A 20259-nucleotide genomic window follows, 5' to 3' on the forward strand; every position below is an offset into this window, starting at 1 on the left:
AATACCAATCGAACCGTTCCGACGTCGAGTCCGCTATACAATCTGTCAGCGATGCCTTCTCCGATGAGGAAATCAACGTTGCATATACGAAATGCAAAGATCTAATACCAGAGAGCATTCTCAAGGAGCGATCCGCGAAGACTTGTCTCTCACAAAAAAATATCGTATATCACTAAGTGGCTAAGGACCTGCTCGGTGGAAATATACGCCGATGACCCTTACAACCTGCCTCCAAAGGGCCCTGCTGACCTAAGCCTACCTGCGGTGTACCACACTGCAGAAAATGCCTTCAAAACAGTAAAATCTCTCTCAGAAATAATTGGAAAAAACTCTGAAAAAATTGAGGAGACAAATGATAATTTATCAAGAATCTGGGACGTGATCAAAGGACTACAGGAATCCATAATCAGCCTTAAAAAGGTGGAATCAAATAACCTCACACGGATCTGGGATGCGATCAAAGGAGTGCAGGGAATCGATAGACAATCGCACAGATAGCCACCAGACTACTACGAATGCGGCATCCAGTTTTTCCTCGCCTCCCAGCAACACGGAAGTGGCCCCGTTCCGATGGGACTGTTTTTGACCCCCAAATCTCTTCTCCCTCCCCAGTGCCTCCGGTGGAAGATATATCCCCGGTGATGATTACTAGCCCTCGTAATCCTCCCCACCCTATCTCTCCCCCCCAACCCCCCATCGTAGATGCAGATGAAACTGATCATGAGGGGTCTGGCGGCTGGCAGATACAAACAAGCAGAAAGAAGAGAAGAACCTCCCGTTTGGCCGCTGGACCGGACCGCCCAACATTCGTGTTTCACCTCGACCGACACCTGAGAAGAGATGCCACGTAGTAATTCACAATCTACGCTCATCGGTGACGCTAGACGCCATAGTGGAGAGAGTCAAGTTTCTCACTGGCTCTGACCCACTCATCTCTCACGAAATCCCATGCAGGATTAAACATAAAGTGGCTTACAGGATTACCTGCCTATTTCAACACCTCGACGTTCTTAAAGGCGAGAATTTCGGTCCTAATAGATTAGTTTCAAGATACAGACTATCCGGGACCAACCACCCCCACGGGGAACTTACTGACACTCCAACCAGGGTCATTTCCACCGCAAGTGCCAGCCAACCCCCACGGCGAGTGGACTGCACTACCCCCTGGCTAACCCCCCATCCACCCAAATGATCAGCGCATTCATCTCCCATCTTCGTGAGTAGTCATGGATACATTAAACATAATCTCTTGGAATATCTTTGGCCTCAAGCGGAACATTCCTCTTCTAAACATGTTCTGCAAAAACTTCAAAGGCATTATTGCACTGCAAGAAACGCTCCTCTGGCCACATGACCTTGCCATATGCGATTCAATTCATGAAGACTACAGAACCTTCTCGACTTCATCGATGCAAGTTACAGATCAAATCCTAGCCGGTCGCCCGAAAGGAGGCCTTTCTTTCCTGTGGCACAAATCGTTAGACAATACGATAAAGGTGATGACCTACAGGAGTGACAGATTGCTGGGGCTTCAAGTGACAGTAGGGAACTCGATTATCCTAATTATTAATGTTTATATGCCATGGGAAAATAACAATAATTTTGATCATTACTGCATGATCCTAGGGGAATTACACAGTATTATTCATGATTCTCCTGCTGATCATATTTGTATAATCGGGGACCTTAATTCTCACCCCACAAAACAATTTTATAATGAACTTACTCGCTTCTGTCAAAATCATGCTCTCCAAATAGCGATGTAATGCGCCTCCCTCCCTCCTCTTATTCATATGTACATAATAGAGCGGACGCTATTACAACTTCCTGGCTGGACCACTGCATCACATCTCCACAACTTCATGATTCATTATGACCTGCAATATTCGCTATGATCTTGCAACGGGCTACGATCACATCCCATTACAGGTGTCATTCAGTACCCCATCCCTCCCTACCGTGAACCCCCTAACTGATCGACCACCAGCGGTAAACTGGGATTTTAAAAACCAACAGAAAACCAGAGACTAGGGCGACCACGGAAACCAGGTTGCGGTCAATAGTTCAACCGGCAGATGCCTTACTTTGTACTAACACAAATTGTAGAAATGACCACCACAAGAGGGATCTGAATGAATTCTATTCGAACATAATCTCCGCTTTGCTTGCTTCGGGCAGGACTGCCTACAGATTTCGTCAAGGTAATTCTCGTAATATACCTGGATGGAATGACTTGGTTTAAGATCTGTATACATACTCACGAGAAATGTTTTTACTGTGGAGGCAAAATGGTAGCCCCAGGGAAGGGCACACTGCATTGCTAATGAGACAGGCGAGAGCGCAGTTCAAACTTGCTCTTAAGCACTGCAGGTTAATGAACAACTAAGAGCCGATGCAATGTCTAGAAACTTAGAATCTGGTGATTATCCTCGTCTTTGGAAAGATATCCAGTCTTTAAATCCCAAAACTAAAAAAGCTATCACAGAGAGTAGGGGAAGCAGTCGGAGACGAAGCTATTGCAAGTATGTGTGGGGCGATCACTCTAACAATATCCTGAATTGCATAAATGATCAAGATTCCCGAAGGGATGTAGATAACCTCCTTACTGACAACATTCAATTTCATTTTGCAGACCGTATTACGCCAGGTAACATCAGCGATGCCATAAACAGCCTACCTAATAATAAATCGCCCGGCTGTGATGGTCTTCCTGCAGAGGCCTTCAAACTCTGCCATCCGATAATTTACATTTTGCTAGCTGCCCTATTCAATGCGTGCATAATTCACCGGTTTCTTCCAGACTCCCTACTCTTAGTTCACTTGATACCATTAATCAAAAACAAGCTAAAGGATGCAGCTGACCCTGGTAACTACCGGCCGATTGCAATCACAACGATCGCATCGAAGATACTTGAGTCTGTTCTTCTAGTTAGACTTCTCCCCTTTCTACACACCACTGACAACCAGTTCGGGTTTAAAGCAAACCACTCAACCGACACCTGCATCTACATACTGAAAGAATTTCCTTTGTTTTGTAGATGTGAGAAAAGCATTTGACAGAGTAAACTACCTGAAGCTCTTCCTGAAGCTGCATAAAAGGGGCACACCCCTGTACCTAATTGGCATTTTACATTGCTGGTTCTCCACACAGCAATTCTGTGTCAAATGGGGTAACGTGTTATCTTACACCTTCGGCTCCCTAAAACGGGCGGGCCGGCAAGGGGGCATTCTCTCTCCTTACCTGTTTAATACGTACACAGATGACCTGAATGTCAAACTGAACCTCGCTCCCAATCGGATGCACCGTCAATGAAACTACCATAAACAACCTCTGTTACGCCGACGATATGGTTATGATTTCCCCATCAGTGCAAGGTCTCCAACGACTCATCGACACCTGCCGCCAATATGCAGGGGAATTTGATATAATCTACAACGAAACCAAGACCCAGTGCATGTCGCTGCTCCCGAGATCGCTTAAGCATATTGCAGAACCTCAAATTTTCCTCGGAAACCATCGGCTGGAATTTGTGCACGAATTTCCGTATTTGGGTCACATTATCACCGACGACCTAAAAGATCGGCAGACATTGAACAGAGGCGCCGTAAACTATGTGCAGCTGGCAACATGATTGCAAGGAGGTTTGCCTTCTGTCACCGAGACGTGGGAAACTGCTGCTATTCCGCTCGTACTGCTACAGTCTCTATGGGTGTTCCCTCTGGACGAACTATACTCCCGAGAGACCATGAGAGACGCATCACTGTTGTGCACAATGACATTCTGAGACGCCTCACAAACACTCCCCGCTACCACTCCGCCACACAGATGTTCATTGAAAACCACCTGGACAATTTAAAAATCATTGTTAGGCGAACAATGTCCAGTCTGGTAACCCGAGTGAGAAACAGCAGCAACTCGCTCATACAAAGCATCCTAAGGAGTGAAAACAAGAAGAAGATCTAAATTGTGGGAAAGATGGAAAATGAGGCCTTTGTCCCCTAAAGGACTTAATCTCTGTATTGGCAAGATGTCATCTGCAGTTTTTGTCACTATTACATTTATTGCTGATATTTTAATTTTTCATTATTACTGTGATTCCTATCAAGTTAAAGTTTTATTTACATTTAATTTATGTATTAAGCCCTCTGGACCTGACTACTGTAACCACCTAAGGTCTCTAGTTGAAATTTGTGCACCAACTGTTATTACTCGCAATGCATTTTTTTTCTCACCAATATTATTACTGTTATTACCAGTATGATGATTACTAGCTTTTATGCTACCAAATCAGCTATATTATGGATAAGTGCTGATTATTCATTTTTCTTTTTCTATTTTATCATATCTCATGTATCTAGATTGTGTATGTTACTGTCTGTATCTTGTATACTCAATGTATATGGCCCCGAGCTGAAATAAAACATATTATTATTATTATATTATTTTCTGGGCTCAGCTCGTGTCGCTGCGCGAAATATCCTTTAATCTATTATTTCTAGGGTAAATGTACTAACACATACCAGAGAATAAATAAAATAAAGAAAAAGGTCAGTGTAACTGACTCGCTCACCCTCCAAGAGGGTGTCGGTATGAACACTAGGCGAGTGAGACCACTACCACGAGCCAAATGCCAATAGACAAAATCTCCCACTACAAAAACCCTCCATGAGGAGAGCCGACCCACAGAGTGAGCAGCTCGTACTACTACTACTCCATCCCATGCTGCCGACTGCTGCGCCTCTGTGGCCATCCTTTTCAGTTAGCGCACACGAGTCACACGTGCTATTTTCTCTCTGGTGTTTTTTTTTTTGTGCCCTTCGTTGGATTTATCTATAATGGAGCGTGCAGCTATCGCAGCAGCTAAGTTAAGTACTCAGTATTTATGGTTAGTTTGCTTTTTTCCGGCCCTGAGTCAGTAGTTTGCCGGTTTTTAGGTATAAATACGAACTCTGGGTCGGAAGCATGGCAGCATAGTTCTGATCGTGGTGGATTCGGTTCTTGGTCTCCCATACCTAGAACATCCCCTTGTCTGTGGTACGTTCTATATTAATTATCCGTTTTACTTAGGGTACTGTCTACTCAGGTTTGTCATGCATGCATGTCTTTTACCTTATGTAGGCTTCTTCCTTCCAGACCCTAGTCCCGGCTCTTAGTATCGGCCTCTGACTAGCTTTGAGTGTAGGCTTCCTTCGGGTTAGTCGTACACTCCTGGAATTTTTTCTCCTACTATATTGTTTTCTTTCTTTTAATTTATTTATTGTACCATGTATTTTGTTATGGTTAGGTTAGTTAGGCGTCTGGCTTAAGCCTAGGTCCTGGCTCATTGAGCCTATTTCTACCGCTCATCAGTTCGGTTGCTCCCTATAGCTTCTCTCTGATCAACTGGTTTTTTTTTTTTGGCCCAGTGGGCCTATATGCCACTGCTTTTCAGCTCAGTTGCTTCCCGATAGCATCTCTCTGATCAGTTGGTGTGTCCTAGGCTTAGTTGTCTTGTTTTGGTCTTACCGCCTCGTGGTCACTACGCGATCACGAGACAGCCAGAACGTCCTGCCCAGTCACTTTCCCCCCTCTCCCGCTCTTCCATAGAGTCGGGGGAGGGTGGGTCGGTCTGCCCATGCTCGCTCCAGGCGGAGGGGTCAGGGAGACGGGACAGACCCAGACTGGACTCGACCTCTCCTGGCTTTCTCGGTCCGGCCCCCGGGTGTAACGTGGTGGGGGGTACTGGCCTTTCCCCCCATCCGTTGCTTCCTTGTCGCTCCGTGTTCGCTCGAGCCTGTATGTCTTCTCGCTCTTTCCCACCTTACTAGGGCTCCTTTCCTGACCGGAGTCCTGGCATCCAGCGGAAAGGTGTTAGTCCACTCAGTAGAGTGGACCGGAACATACAGTGGGTCCCTGCTAACCTTAAACGTATTGCTGAGTTACTACACTCCGCTACGCACTGGACTTGGTCCGGTTCGTTTGAGTTTTAGGTTTAAGTGTTATTAGATTAACTATAAGTTTATCTAAAGTACCTTAAACCTTCCCCCCCCTCCCTTACGAGTTTTACCGGATCTCTCCGGGATTATAGCCTATTCAGGCGAAACAGGGAGGGGTTATGCCCAAATTTTTTCCGAGCTCCGGCATGCAACGGAGTTCTTCTGTCCTTTAGCCTGTAAGTGATATTCTTTAAGATACTCATGTGTCTTCCCACTTACAGGCCACCAACTGTGAGCATCCGGGATGCGCCGCCACACTTCAGGACCCATGTGGACACGAAGTTTGCCGGTCCCATGCTCCATGCGCGACTCTGCACGGGGACATCCAGGTCTGGTACCATGAGACGTGTACCATATGTTATGATCTGGTGAGCCAGCTTTTAGATGGGTAAAGTTATTCCATCTCCGGTAGATGCTCCGCTTCTGTTTTATGCTTAAGTTTTCATCATTCACTTTAACTTAAGGCATCTAAGTTTAAGTTATACTTTAAGTTTTAGTTTTAAGTGATTCTTAAATCTAATCTACGCCCTCTCTTCCAGGCGCCGGCAGTGAGGGATACCGCACTGGCAACCCTGCGGGCCTGGGTCGGCGGTTTTGGGAAGAACGCCGCCAAGGGTATGCCCTACATTTTAGAGAAGCGGTTGGCACTGTTAATCTTCCCCGGAGGCAAGGCGACAGGTTACGTCGACCCAGTAGAGGCGGCCCCGACTATCGCCTTCATCCAACAACAGCTGGCTGCCTCATTAACTGACCAAGACCAGGATATCTCCACGGACGTCGCGACTTTAGATATTAATGTGGAACTATGGTAGGTGTAGACGACCTGTTGGTCGAGTAAGTAGGGTGGACACCCAAGGGTCACCCTTGGGCGTAACTGTTTTTCTTCTACTCCTGCAACATCTCCATCCTTCCAAGGCTTTACAGGTGATGAATTGTATACTCCTCCTGACGCTTCGGTTAGACCTAAAGTCAAGGGTCAAGCAGTGAAATCCTTGTCTAAGACGTCGTCGTCGTCTAAGAAGACGACTTCGGCTTCATCCTCCTCTCGTAAGTCTCCGGCTTTTGGAAATCCCGCAGCAGACAGGTCTAAAGCTTCTAGCTCCGGCTCTAAGTCCTCGAGGAGTAAATCCTCCAGAGAGAGATCTCGCACCCCGGCAGAGTCACCAGTTCCGCTACCCTTGGTTCCGATTCAGAGCCACCCCTCCACCTCCGCAGCAGCTCCGGCCTTGGACTCCAATGCTGGCCTGTTGCAACAGGTGGGCGACCTGGTTGGGTCCCTAAAGAGTAGCATGGAACAAATGATCTCTCGTTTGTCGGATAGGATTACGTCCCAGGACTCCATTATAGCCGGACTGAGAGAAGCCCCTCTAGCCTCTCCCCCTCTTTCCAATACGAGTGGAACTCAGCTTCCTCCGTATGACTCGCTACCTCCGTTCTCGATGAACAATCCATGGAGAGTAGCGTCATACGCCCCCTTCCAAGACGGTCTCATTTCTATACCGGAATTTGGAACTCGAAGGATAGAGGACTTCGAGTTCTACCCGGAAGACCTCCAGCCTCCGTTCATAGGCTACGCAAGGCTTACAGCGTCAGCCATGGTGCGGGATGATAGGGTACCAAAGGAGACAGTCCTCTATTCACGAGACCAGGCTCAGAGAGAATGGCTCAGGTGTTTGGAGGACATGGATTGTTCTAATACCAAGATACAACCTTTTAAGAGTCCCTTTACCATTTTCACAATGGATGAGAGTACCCCGCTCCCGTTCCTGACAAAGATCGCGAGGTCTACCATCCCAGCGGCCCAAAAGGGGGAACCCATGCCTCAATTGAAGGAAGCAGATCCCACATCTCCGTTGCTTCCCTCAGCCGGAGAATTGTGGGAAGACTTGCCGAACACCTTCTCAGCTGGCAAACTCAAACCGGACTGTGCTATGGATCAGTTTGGTGAAAAGCTACCCAGGCTCCCAGATAGCCTTATTCAGGCTGAATTTGACGCGAAATCGCGATTAAGCCCAGGTCAATTCACTCTATGGCTATGTAGAGGTAGCGACCATATCCTATGGCTCAGAACCGCTTTTTAAACTCATGACCACAAATCCCTGACTCAAACGGTACAGTCGGATATGTTTGAGTTTGCCACTGCTAGAACGAATTGTAGGAAGCATGTCCTACAAGAGGCAACCATTCGACATGAGCCGAATAGGTTACTCTCGTCTAACATCTGGGGAGCAGATCTCTTCCCAGAAGCTATGGTGAAGGAAGTCCAGTCAGAGGCTACGAGGCTGAACAGAGCCTTAAGGACCGTTTGGGGCCTTACGGCTAAGAGGAGGCAAGACTTAACGCCTAAAGGTAAGGGACAGAGGAAACCTAGGCGTTTCCATCCTTACCAGAAAAAGCAGCACGCTTTTCTCAGCAAGTTCCAGCGGTGCCCTTAGTGCAAAACAGCCCAACCTTCCACTTCTAAAGCTCAATCACAACCAATTTATGTGATATCCCCTCAGCCTCAGCCCTCCACCCTCTTACGCCATCTCTCCGGCTTACAATCAGCCTTCGAGAGTCAAGCTTCACAGAAGTATGACCGCTCGGGTAAGGGAGGCAGAGGTAAGCGTTCCTTTCATGGGAGAGGATCGGGAGGCCCCTTTAATAGGGGAAAGCACTTCAGAGGAGGCCGAGGCGGTTTCCAGAACCAATGAAGAACTTCAGGTAGGAGGGAGGCTGTTTCACTTTCGCCACCGGTGGAACTTCAGCGAATGGGCTCAGAGCATAGTGTCAAAAGGCCTGGGGTGGAGCTGGTTGACGAACCCACCTCCATCCAGACCTTTCCGTCAACTTCCTTCCAAGGAATTGACAGAGTACGCAGAGGACCTCCTTCAGAAAGGAGCTATAGCGAGAGTCAAGAGATTAAAATTTCAAGGTCGCTTGTTCAGCGTGCCAAAGAAAGGCTCACAAAAAAGAAGGGTAATCTTAGACTTGTCCCGCTTAAACTTAGCCATCCGCTGCGACAAGTTCAAGATGCTCACGATCTCGCAGGTGCGGACCTTACTTCCCCGTGGGGCCCGTCACCACCTCTATCGATCTTACAGACGCCTACTATCATATCCCTATTGCAAGACACTTCCGTCCATATCTGGGTTTCAAGATAGGAGACCAGGCATTCTCCTTCAAGGTAGTTCCCTTCGGACTCAAACGTGGCACCCAGGGTGTTCACGAAACTAGCGGAAGTGGTAGTGCAACAACTCAGGTCTCAAGGGATTATGGTAGTAGCGTATCTCGACGATTGGTTGATCTGGGCTTCAACAGTCGAGGAATGCAACAGAGCTACACTGAAAGTGATTCAGTTCCTGGAATATCTTAGGCTTCAAGATAAACAGGACCAAGTCAAGACTCACTCCAGAGTCAAACTTTCAGTGGTTGGGCATTCAATGGAATCTATCCTCTCATACTCTGTCGATTCCATCAGCCAAAAGGAAAGAAATAGCGAAGTCAGTCAAGCAATTTCTAAGTCACAAACTGGCGTCAAGGAGGGCTCAGGAGAGGATCCTGGGTTCTCTCCAGTTTGCATCAGTGACGAACGTCTTAATGAAAGCCAAACTGAAAGACCTAACCAGAATCTGGCGCTCACGAGCAAATGTCAGGTCCAGGGACAAACTATCCTCAGTCCCTCTGATTCTAAAGAATCGACTTCGGCCGTGGGCGAAAGTCAAGAATTTGTCAGTGTCAGTACCCCTTCAGTTCCCTCCACCAGGGATCACCATCCACACAGACGCGTCCTTAAGCGGTTGGGGAGGTATTCCCAGGTCAAAAAGGTTCAAGGAACTTGGTCACCTCAGTTCAGTCAGTTCCATATAAACGTACTGGAGGCAATGGCAGTGTTCTTGACTCTAAAGAGGTTGCGCCCACCAAAAGTACTCCCACATAAAGCTAGTTCTGGACAGCGCAGTGGTAGTACATTGTATAAACAGAGGAGGCTCCAAGTCACGTCATCTAAATCATGTCATGGTAGCCATCTTCTCCCTGGCAGACAAGTTCAGTTGGCATCTCTCCTCCACTCACATAGCTGGAGTGAGAAACGTCATAGCAGACGCGTTATCCCGATCAGTGCCCTAGAGTGGGAATGGTCACTGGACAACAGTTCGTTCCAATGGATCCTTCAAAGAGTTCCAGGGCTACAGGTGGATCTCTTCGCATCTCAAGCGAATAATCACAAACTGCCGTGTTATGTAGCCCCCAACCTGGACCCTCTGGCCTATGCCACGGACGCCCTGGCTCTAGACTGGAACAACTGGAAGAAGATTTATGTCTTTCCTCCAGTGAATCTTCTCATGAAAGTTTTAAACAAACTCAGGACATTCAAGGGTCAAGTGGCTCTAGTAGCCCCAGACTGGCCGAAGAGCAATTGGTATCCCCTAATTCTGGAACTGGGCCTTCGTCCTCTTCAGATCCCCAATCCCAGGCTCTCCCAGTCAGTACAAACGAAGACTGTGTTCGCTTCCTCAGGGATTCTCAAAACCCTAACTTTATGGATTTCATGAAGTTTGCGGCAAAAAGAGATGCGAATATTGACCCTCAGAATATTCTCTTCTTGGAATCCGATAAAAGGGATTCAACTTTGAGACAGTATGATGCTGCTGTCAAAAAGTTAGCAATCTTCCTGAGAGAATCAGATATTAGAATCATGACAGTTAATTCAGCTATATCCTTTTTCAGATCCTTATTTGAAAAAGGTTTAGCAGCTAGCACGATTACGACAAACAAGTCAGCCTTGAAAAAGATATTTCAATTTGGGTTCAACATAGACTTGACAGATTCCTACTTCTCGTCTATTCCTAAGGCATGTGCTAGACTTAGACCTTCTGTAAGGCCTACGTCAGTTTCATGGTTCTTAAACGATGTTCTAAAACTGGCTTCAGAAACCGATAATGACACATGCTCGTTTATAATGCTCTTAAGAAAAACCCTGTTTTTATTAAGCTTAGCTTCAGGAGCAAGGATTTCAGAACTGTCGGCTTTATCCAGAGATCCGGGTCATATTCAATTCCTTCCCACAGGGGAAGTCCTACTTTCTCCGGAACGTAGCTTTTTAGCAAAGAATGAAGATCCTTTGATGAGGTGGGAACCTTGGAAGGTACTACCCCTTCCACAAGATGTATCTCTTTGCCCAGTTACAACCTTACGAGCCTTTCTGTCCAGGACCTCCTCATCCTCATCGGGTCCCTCGTTTAAGAGGGAAAAAGGTGGAACTTTATCCATTAAAGGCATCAGGCAACAAATCCTGTACTTTATTAAGCAAGCCAATCCTGACTCTTTCCCGAAAGCACATGATGTCAGGGCAGTAGCCACCTCAATTAATTATTTCCAACATATGAACTTCGATGAGTTGAAAAAGTATACCGGATGGAAATCGCCGACAGTGTTCAAACGTCATTACCTTAAGTCCTTGGAAGCTCTGAAATTTCCAGCAGTAGCAGCGGGTAACATAGTTTCCCCTGACTCTAGTTAATTTGTAGTAGAAGATTCAGTCCTCCTTTCTACCTGCCTCACCCAACAGTTCGTCTATTCCTGCCGTGTTCATTTACATTCACCTTGTGTCTTAGCTGCTTTTATGATGATGTAGTGGGTGCCCCTTATTTTTTTGCTAGGGACACTCACAGATGATTATAGATATTGATCTCATGGATGGTACCCCCTTATTTTTATGCTAGGGGATACATCTTATTTATAATGGTTACGGGTTTTGTATATTAAGTCATATACATTCCTTATATATTATCATTATTGATTACTTTGTTCATTTGATTATTTTAATTGCTATTATATTTTTGATACATGCCTTTACACAGATACCATTTTGTTACATGTAAGCCATTTTACCTCTGTACATATGTAAATTACCTTATGATAAGAAACATGATTAGAATTAAGTGTAATTCAAGCATATTTCTATTTTTGTATCACTGTGTATTTGTATCTTTTTAGCAATTATATTCTTTTTTATATTTATTTTCTCTTTTATTTGAGACCTATTCTGATTTATTTTATTACTTTTGTTTACAATCTTGTGCTATTTCTCTGGTACGATTTCGCGCAGCGACACGAGCTGAGCCCAGAAAAGGGATTTTGACGTAAGGAAAAATCTATTTCTGGGCGATTGGCTCGTGTCGCCAGCGAAATCCCACCCTACCCATCCCTTCGCTCAAGATTGTCTGCTAACTTCAGGATGGCCACCAGAGGCGCAGCAGTCGGCAGCATGGGATGGAGTAGTAGTAGTACGAGCTGCTCACTCTGTGGGTCGGCTCTCCTCATGGAGGGTTTTTGTAGTGGGAGATTTCTATTGGCATTTGGCTCGTGGTAGTGGTCTCACTCGCCTAGTGTTCATACCGACACCCTCTTGGAGGGTGAGCGAGTCAGTTACACTGACCTTTTTCTTTATTTTATTTATTCTCTGGTATGTGTTAGTACATTTACCCTAGAAATAATAGATTAAAGGATATTTCGCTGGCGACACGAGCCAATCGCCCAGAAATAGATTTTTCCTTACGTCAAAATCCCTTATTTACCTACCAAAATAGGCCGTCTTCATCGTTTTTATAGGGGTTCCAACTATTTGTGGATTCTAAACATTGGCGGGGGCATCTGGTACTCATCCCCTGCGAATACAGGGGGACCACTGTAATCTAAGATGTCTAGGATGTTTTGGGATCATAATTTGGGATTATTTTTGTTGGAAATGATATTAAAAGTGTTTTTAGTATGATAATTTAAGGCATGTCTTTGTTTGAACTATAAAATTAAGCAGTGAAATGTTAAAATAGACAGTTATGAGCATTTTATTTTGTGGGGTACTGGATATTTGGTAGTTAAAAACCAGTTATAAGCATTTTAGAGTGGATTTTTGTATTTCCATGACAGGTTTGGTCAAATATTTTTGCGTAAAAGTGGGGGCCGTACTGTATTTCAGATTTTAAATTAAAATGGTTCCAACATAAAGTAAATACTGTAACCGAATTACTACATCCTAAACCTAAGAGAAGGCAAAATTAAAATACAGTGCAATTTAATAATACAAAATACTTATAGGAAGATGGCATGATGATTTACAAGTAACCAGTACTAGGTATGAACCCTGTATGGGGATAGTGCCATCAGCACACCTCACATAGTGCAGTGTAAGCATAACATAAGGTTCTTTGCAGCATTCCTTCGGCCTAGAGCTACAACCCCTTTCTTTCTTTTTATTGTATCTCTGATCATTTTATCATTCTTCCATCTTCCTTTTTGCTCTCTCCTAACAATTGTTTCATAGTGCAACGGCAAGGTGTTCCACCTGTTATGCTTTTAAAACCACCTTCACTCTCAATTTTCCTTTCACCACTGGATGACCTCATTGGTCCTAGCACTTGTCTGTTGGCCTAAATTTTATATTCCAATTCCAGTTATGAAAAGTATGGAATAGAGAGTTGATTGGACGATACAGTAGTAAGAGAATTTTGAGAAAATTATTTGAAATAAGCTAGATTGTTAAAACTACTGTAGCAAATTGGGAAAGAATTTCACATTGTTAACACAACTGACACTAAAAAGAATGAGGAATTTTAAGGTATTTATTACTAGTAGTTGGAGTCACATAATGCAAGAACTGTCAGTTTTAGCTTTTTATTTTATTTTTTTTATTTATTTTTTTGTCTTAAAGACATCTGAGGATGTCTGGAGAAATTCAGCATTGCAAATACTACAGCTAATTATGAATGGTGTGTTTTTCATGAAACAGGTTATTTATCAATTTTATTTTGTACAGTTGACCCCCACAATTTGTGGGAGATAGGGACCATGACGGGACCATGACCCGTCGTGAATAGCTCAAATCTGTGAATACTTGACAACCTTCTAAAAAGGCTTATGACTTCCTATTTTGAGAGTTCAAACACCAAAAACACCTCTGAAAATGCTTATTCCTGCCTATTTTACTAGTTTTACCATGAAAAATATAGTCACGAAAATATGGAAATACAGTAATTGTGAACATTTCTCCATGAAAAATTCCATGAATAGGCAAATTTTCTGTGAATTAAGTGGATATACATTCCTCAGAAAAATCCTTGAATAGGTGAAGCCGCAAATCCAGAAGCATGAATAGGCAGCGTTTGACTGTATTTTATTTTTAGATATTTCATATAGCATTTATACACAGCTTTTATAGAGGTAGTACTGTACTGAATTAAAGATTTTCCTCTATTGCAGCTAGATCTTGGTCTTGTGGTGAAGGATGGGAAAGAACTACATGCAGTTGGCTACTTTTCTGATATGCATGCACAGGTATCTTATTTTATAATAATATTTGTGTTTTTAATTAAGTACCGTATTTACTTGTGTAATGTCCAATCTTGTATATCTTGTGATCTCCAAATTTTCACCCATAAAAAATTATATTATCATGTATCTCATGTGATTTCAATTTTTGAGAGCGTCAATTCATAAGGATGGTGGCTCGACGTGCCAACGGCTGACCTGAGTCATTTGGAAGTGTGCTGTTATTCAAATATTTTTCTTTTGAAATCCCAAGATGGTAATGTAATTGTACATCTGCCAAGCTGTAAGAGCCTAAAATATCAGTTCTCTCTCTCTCTCTCTCTCTCTCTCTCTCTCTCTCTCTCTCTCTCTCTCTCTCTCTCTCTCTCTCTCTCTCTCTTATTTGGTGTGAGTTGTTCTTATTCATTATTCAAGAAATGCTCCTTTTTATAAGATACTATACTTTTCCCTTCTGAACACGATACCTCTCTCTCTCTCTCTCTCTCTCTCTCTCTCTCTCTCTCTCTCTCTCTCTCACACAGAAAAAGATACTGCGAATTTTAGTCTCTCTACCCAATAGGTATTAGCACATATGCACACTTTGTGTGTTCATAATGTTTGAAAAAATGTGTAGTACAGGTAATACATCTTTGGAAGACAAATTTTGTTGTTGTCAGTCGTGTGAAGTATGAAGGGTGTGACCAGCAAGTCAGCAGAAATGGATTAACATTCCGTTAGAGATTCAAGAGATTAATTTTGTTTTGAAGTTAGGTATGTCAACACAGTAAATATCTTGTGAAGCAAAAAAAAAAATTCTTTTCTTACTGAAGAATCTTTGAACCAAAAATTTTGCATTCAAAGTAATGAGAAGGAGTTAGTTCTATGCTTCATGTAATCACTAAAATACACACACTATTAAAAACTACGTACTACTATATTCAAAACACACACACTCATGTCGTCAACTTCACAAGCAAACTGTTCTTACTCAGACAGAATACATGAGCTAAACCTGATTGACTGGCTGGTTACCATGGAGAGCTGTTACATGATTATTTGACTGCTGATGGTAAAAATTACTTGATATGTAATTTGCTTTATACAAATATGAATATAGTGGTATGGAAAATCCCATGCAGTCTGTCAGTGTTAATAATTGTAACGTTATTATAGTGGTTTGAAAAATACTGTACAGTCTGTTGTAGTAATGTGTCATCACTTGCGTATGACTAGAGACTGATAACAACAACAGTGACAATAAAGAACAACCCTACTTGCCTATCGATTTGGTAGCCCGAGTTCTCTCCCCACTCAGCCAGTGCAGAACCAGAGGAGTGTATTTCTTGTGATTAGAAATTGCAATTTCTCGATATATAATTTAGGGATGCACCGATACCAAATTTTTGGCAATGCCGATAACTGTTATTTAGGAGAATTATGTATTGTTACTGAAATCATTGCTGACAGAGATAGACAACCATTGTTAATTGAAATTAGAATTACAATAATAAATTGTTAAATACACTACAATATTAAGATACCATCTGTTTTTAAAGGATAAAAATGAACCTATGTACAGTAATACCCTGAACTTATGTGATTTGAGTTGTGCGAATTAACAATAGCGTGGACATTTCATTGGAACCTAACCAAATATCATACGCGAGATCTTTACAATAGCGCTAACTTTTGTGAATCCTCCAGAAACACTGCAAAACCCTGCAAAAGTGTTTGTTTAATTTATTATGTAAATTTTTAAATTTTAAAGCTTTTTTGTATAAAATCCATTAAAAATGTATTTTTATTTTTGTATATGCATAAATATGATACAAAGGTAACTAAAGCACCTACAGTTAGTGCATATACGTACTTTTACAAGATGCAGTACCCATTCACTAAGTTACTGCACTTTTCAAAGGTGATTTCCCTTTAGAAACTGTTTGATTTCTGAAGTACGTACTAGTACGTATACTACAATTAGTATAAGTTTTAGTGCTTTTAAGTGTAAAATCAGTATGGAGATTCTTTGTGTGCTTTTTATATTTTTGAAAATATATACAAAGGCAGTACGTAATTCACAGTGTTTGTCACTACGTATATAAGACCTTCATGATCAACTAGTAATACATATCAAAAAGACAACAGTGTTGTTGTTCTGTGAAAATTACTATCTTAACCTCGGATAACCTTGAAGAAAAGTGCTGATATACAATCTGTATGTACTATGTTACGTAATTACAGCACATGCAGTTAATGCACTTTCAGAAGATGTGATCCCATTCGCACTTTTTAAAGATGATACCCCTCCAGAGTTTTACCTTGCATGATGTACATATTTCTCTCTCTCTCTCTCTCTCTCTCACTCATAGTTACCCCTCACACTAAAACATTTCACCTTCACCCTCTGCAAACATTATGTACCGTCGGCCAAAAAACTCGTGGCAGAGTTTCATAATTTTTCGTTCACCTGCCTGATGCACGATTCATGCCTTATTTATCTATTTTTCTTTTCAAATATGTAAGAAATCATGTGTAATTATGTTCAAAACAGTCACTGATATCTTTAGAACATTATGTTATGTTATTGTGTAAAACTATTTTCCATATAGCAAAACTGACGTGAACGAAACGTAGTGATAAAAACGTCATATCACAACCATAGATATACATTACCAAATAGATAGGAGACACCTATCACTAGTAGTATCGCATAAACATAGTCCTTAAATTATCATTTCAATATTAAGCTGAAGGTAGTTGAACTATTCCATTTGTTAAATTTTACAGAAAACCTTGGAATCTCACAAAATGCTATCAAATTAAAAAAAATAAAGAAAAAAAAACGATATCTTAACAGTGTGAACCAGGCAACCTTACTCTATTGCTTTTGATGTTATGTGCACACCAATAATATTGAGTTGCAGTGATATTGCAAGTTATGGATATATCATGGAACACTTTCATTGTTCATACGCGAACAAACCTTTGGTCTTGACAATAGGATCATTTCTAGCACCTAGCTGGATCCAGTTAAATCGCAGATGAAAGCAAGGAATCTTGTGAGATCTGGCAATGCGTGCATATATCGGGTGAAGAGTGGTCAAGGACCACGCACCTACACCTTCGGATTAGTCTTTTCTTAACTGCCTGGGTGAGAGTTGTGACTGACCTCTCTTAGCCTTTACCCGGCTCATTGTCCATTTCGATTGTGTTTAGTGTGTGTGTGTTTGTGCTGTTATTATGGCTGCTTCTGCCCCTCCTCAGCCTCGTCAACTTTATGTGCCCCTCCATGTTCTCTTTTTTTGGCTTCGGCTGCGACAGATCCCACATCACATGTAGTAGGTGTCGCTTTAATGATTGTACAATAATGAATCCTTGCACGGATGCCGTTCGTGGCCTAGAGAGAAGTGGAAGTTGTTTTATAGCAATATGGAGCATCGTAGGGTTTCTACTCTTCCTTCATGGGAGGGTTTTTCTTCTCTTCCCGATGCTTCGTCTCTTGCTGCAGTCGCACCCCATAGTAGTGTTGTGCCTTTGTCCCCTTCTTTTTCTTCCGTCGATTTGTCGTTGGAAGTATCAGGAGGCCCGCAGGCTGATTTTTGTAATGTCACCACTTCTTCTTCGGGAGTTAATTTGATTCCTGAGAGGGAGGAGGCTTTTTCATCATTGTCTTTTATTGCAGTTGGAGGCATCCAAGATGGCGGCGCTTTGGAAGTCGATGGGGCTACAGGGTTCTCCATCCTTGGAAGATTTGCTGACGCACTTCATGAATGCTCGCTGCCTCCCTCTTCATGGCTTCGTCTTTGTGGGTAGCTGAGGTCAGCCATATTGTATTGCTCTGCCAGTGACAGTTGCCACTTCTTCAAGTCTGAGGGAAGCAGTGGCATCAGCCCTGCTAGTGACGTCACCGGGTCGGTCATTTTGTATCCCTCCGCCAGTGGCGTCTGCTTTCCGTTCGGATCGAGGGGAAGCTGTGACATCATCACCACTTATGTCACTTCCATCGATGGTTGTCTCCACTCCGCTGCCTCGCTCATCTGTGTCGTCATCGTTCGCTGCCGTGACGTCATCTCTGCCGTCCGGTTTGAGGCTTTATGCCAGGTAGTTCTTAAGAGATTGGACTCTGTTTTAGAAGATAAGTTGGCTGCCATGTCGGCTGGGAGGACTGGAAGCAAATGTGTTGCATCGCTCTCGCCTCCTGCAAAGTGATTGCGTAAGGAGCCAGTGCTGTCTTCCTCTCCTTCTCCCCCATCTCTGCTGCGTCAGCATATTAAGCGTTGGAAGGCTAAGGACTTTGCCCTCTCTTCACCTGCGAGTGAGGAGCAACCCGCCCGTGTTCCTGAGTGTTGGCGTTTCGGAAAGTTTTAGTGTATCTTCCCCTGTGTGCTCTGCAGTGGCTGCTTCGTCCTCTGCATTGAGTTGCGAGTGTATTGCAACCTCCCCCGTTCGTGCACATGTTGCAGGTGCTCCCACTTCTCCATCTCTAGGGCCTATTTGTTGCCATAAGGATCTCAAGGCCCCTGTCAAAAGGTCGAAGGTTGTGAGCATGGAGATGGTGCAGCAGGAGTGTTTTCCTGCCCCTCTCCCTGGTACTTTCAGGAGTTCGACTCAGAGGGATTCTTATTTGTTCTTGAGTGTTCGAGATTCCTCTCCAGTTCATGTTTGTACGTCTGCCATGCCCGTGCCCGTTTGCGGCCATGTTAAGGAGTCATGTGTTGGGAGAGTGCGTAATGATGTTCCTGGTGTTGTGGTTGGTTCGTCGTGGGAGTCTGCTCTTGGATCCAGCCCAGACAGGTTAGTTGGTGTTTGGGGCTGATTGGCTGCTGGTTCTTCTGTTAATTTGAGTGAGGAAGACGTTTTAGATAAGCCTACACACCTTTCTCGTCGTCAGTCTCCATTGCCAGAGCAGGAGGAGGGGGGGACACAAGAGTTTTTGTCTTCCTTTACAGAAGTTGTCGACCTTATTCGTGGATTCAACAATTTGGAAGCCTGGCTGAGAGCTACGCAGGATCCCAAGCCTTCGTTTCAACACTCCTTGTCGGGGCACGTCCAGTCAGTCTTCCTTAAGGTTAACGCCTCTTGTTTCAGATCGGGACGGTTTGCTTCGCTCTAGGGGCTCTGCCGAGCTGCTACTCCCACCTCTCATGAGGCATAGGAAGTACAATACTATGGACTCTGCCCTTTTGATGTTGTGTCATCTTAACCCGGAGGTCATTTGTCTGAAGCCAGGATTGACTTTGGAGCAGGTGAGGACAGTGGCTCTATCGTTGTCTCCACAAGATGCCTCAGTGTTGGAATCTATGGCAGCCTCCATGTTGCAGATGGTTTCTTGGCTGGACTAATGGTCTATGGTCATTGCTAAGATAGCTTCTGACAGGTCCCCAGAAGGGTTGGTGAGTGCATCCTTTCTTGCCAGTTTGTTGCAGTCAGGAGGCAAGGCGTTTTCTTATATGGCTCACCTCAGTGTTAATTTATGGACTAACCTTCTGATTAGATGAGGCGCGGCTTTATCCAGGATGGAAAGATCAGTTGACCCTGAGGAATGGGGATATGTTGGAGTCTCAATTTTCGTTCCTTTGGACCGAGCTGGAGGATGCAATAGACCGGCGCTGGGCTGACACCAAGGACAGATTGATGCACCAGGCTGTCTAAGTCGGAGTCTCGTCCTCGGAGATATCTTGCTCCTCCTCCTCCCCCAACCAGCAGCAGTCACGAAGATTGTCACCTGGTAGGCCGTCGAAGAGTTCAGTTTCGGCAGGGCCTCCCCGTTCGTCCCAGAGTTTCTTTAAACTGAGAAGGGGCCCCAGGGGCAGAGGTAAAGGGGCTGTCAGTAGGTTAGGTGCCTCTCCCTCTCCTGTGCCACAGGTGGGGGGGTGTGCCTGGCGGGCCATTGGGCCAAGTGGCTGAGTTATGGGGCGGAGAAGTGGGTGTTAGATGTACTTCGGGTGGGGTACCTACTGCCATTCGACTTCTCTCCTCCTCTCTCAGACAAGCTGC

The 20259-nt window shown here is 44.0% G+C and overlaps 1 protein-coding gene across 1 annotated transcript in view; it reads left to right on the forward strand.

Annotated features, from left to right (window-relative positions):
* LOC135216683 (sphingomyelin phosphodiesterase 5-like) overlaps window positions 1-20259 on the forward strand; it is a 382932-nt gene that overhangs the window by 337144 nt on the left and 25529 nt on the right. Inside the window, exon 7 of the mRNA XM_064252090.1 lies at window positions 14215-14289. Coding sequence (XP_064108160.1) covers window positions 14215-14289 — 75 coding nt within the window. The remainder of the gene's footprint in view (window positions 1-14214; window positions 14290-20259) is intronic.

The sequence above is a fragment of the Macrobrachium nipponense genome, chromosome 6, assembly GCF_015104395.2.
Source record: "Macrobrachium nipponense isolate FS-2020 chromosome 6, ASM1510439v2, whole genome shotgun sequence".
In the NCBI taxonomy this organism is placed as follows: Eukaryota; Metazoa; Arthropoda; class Malacostraca; order Decapoda; family Palaemonidae; genus Macrobrachium; species Macrobrachium nipponense.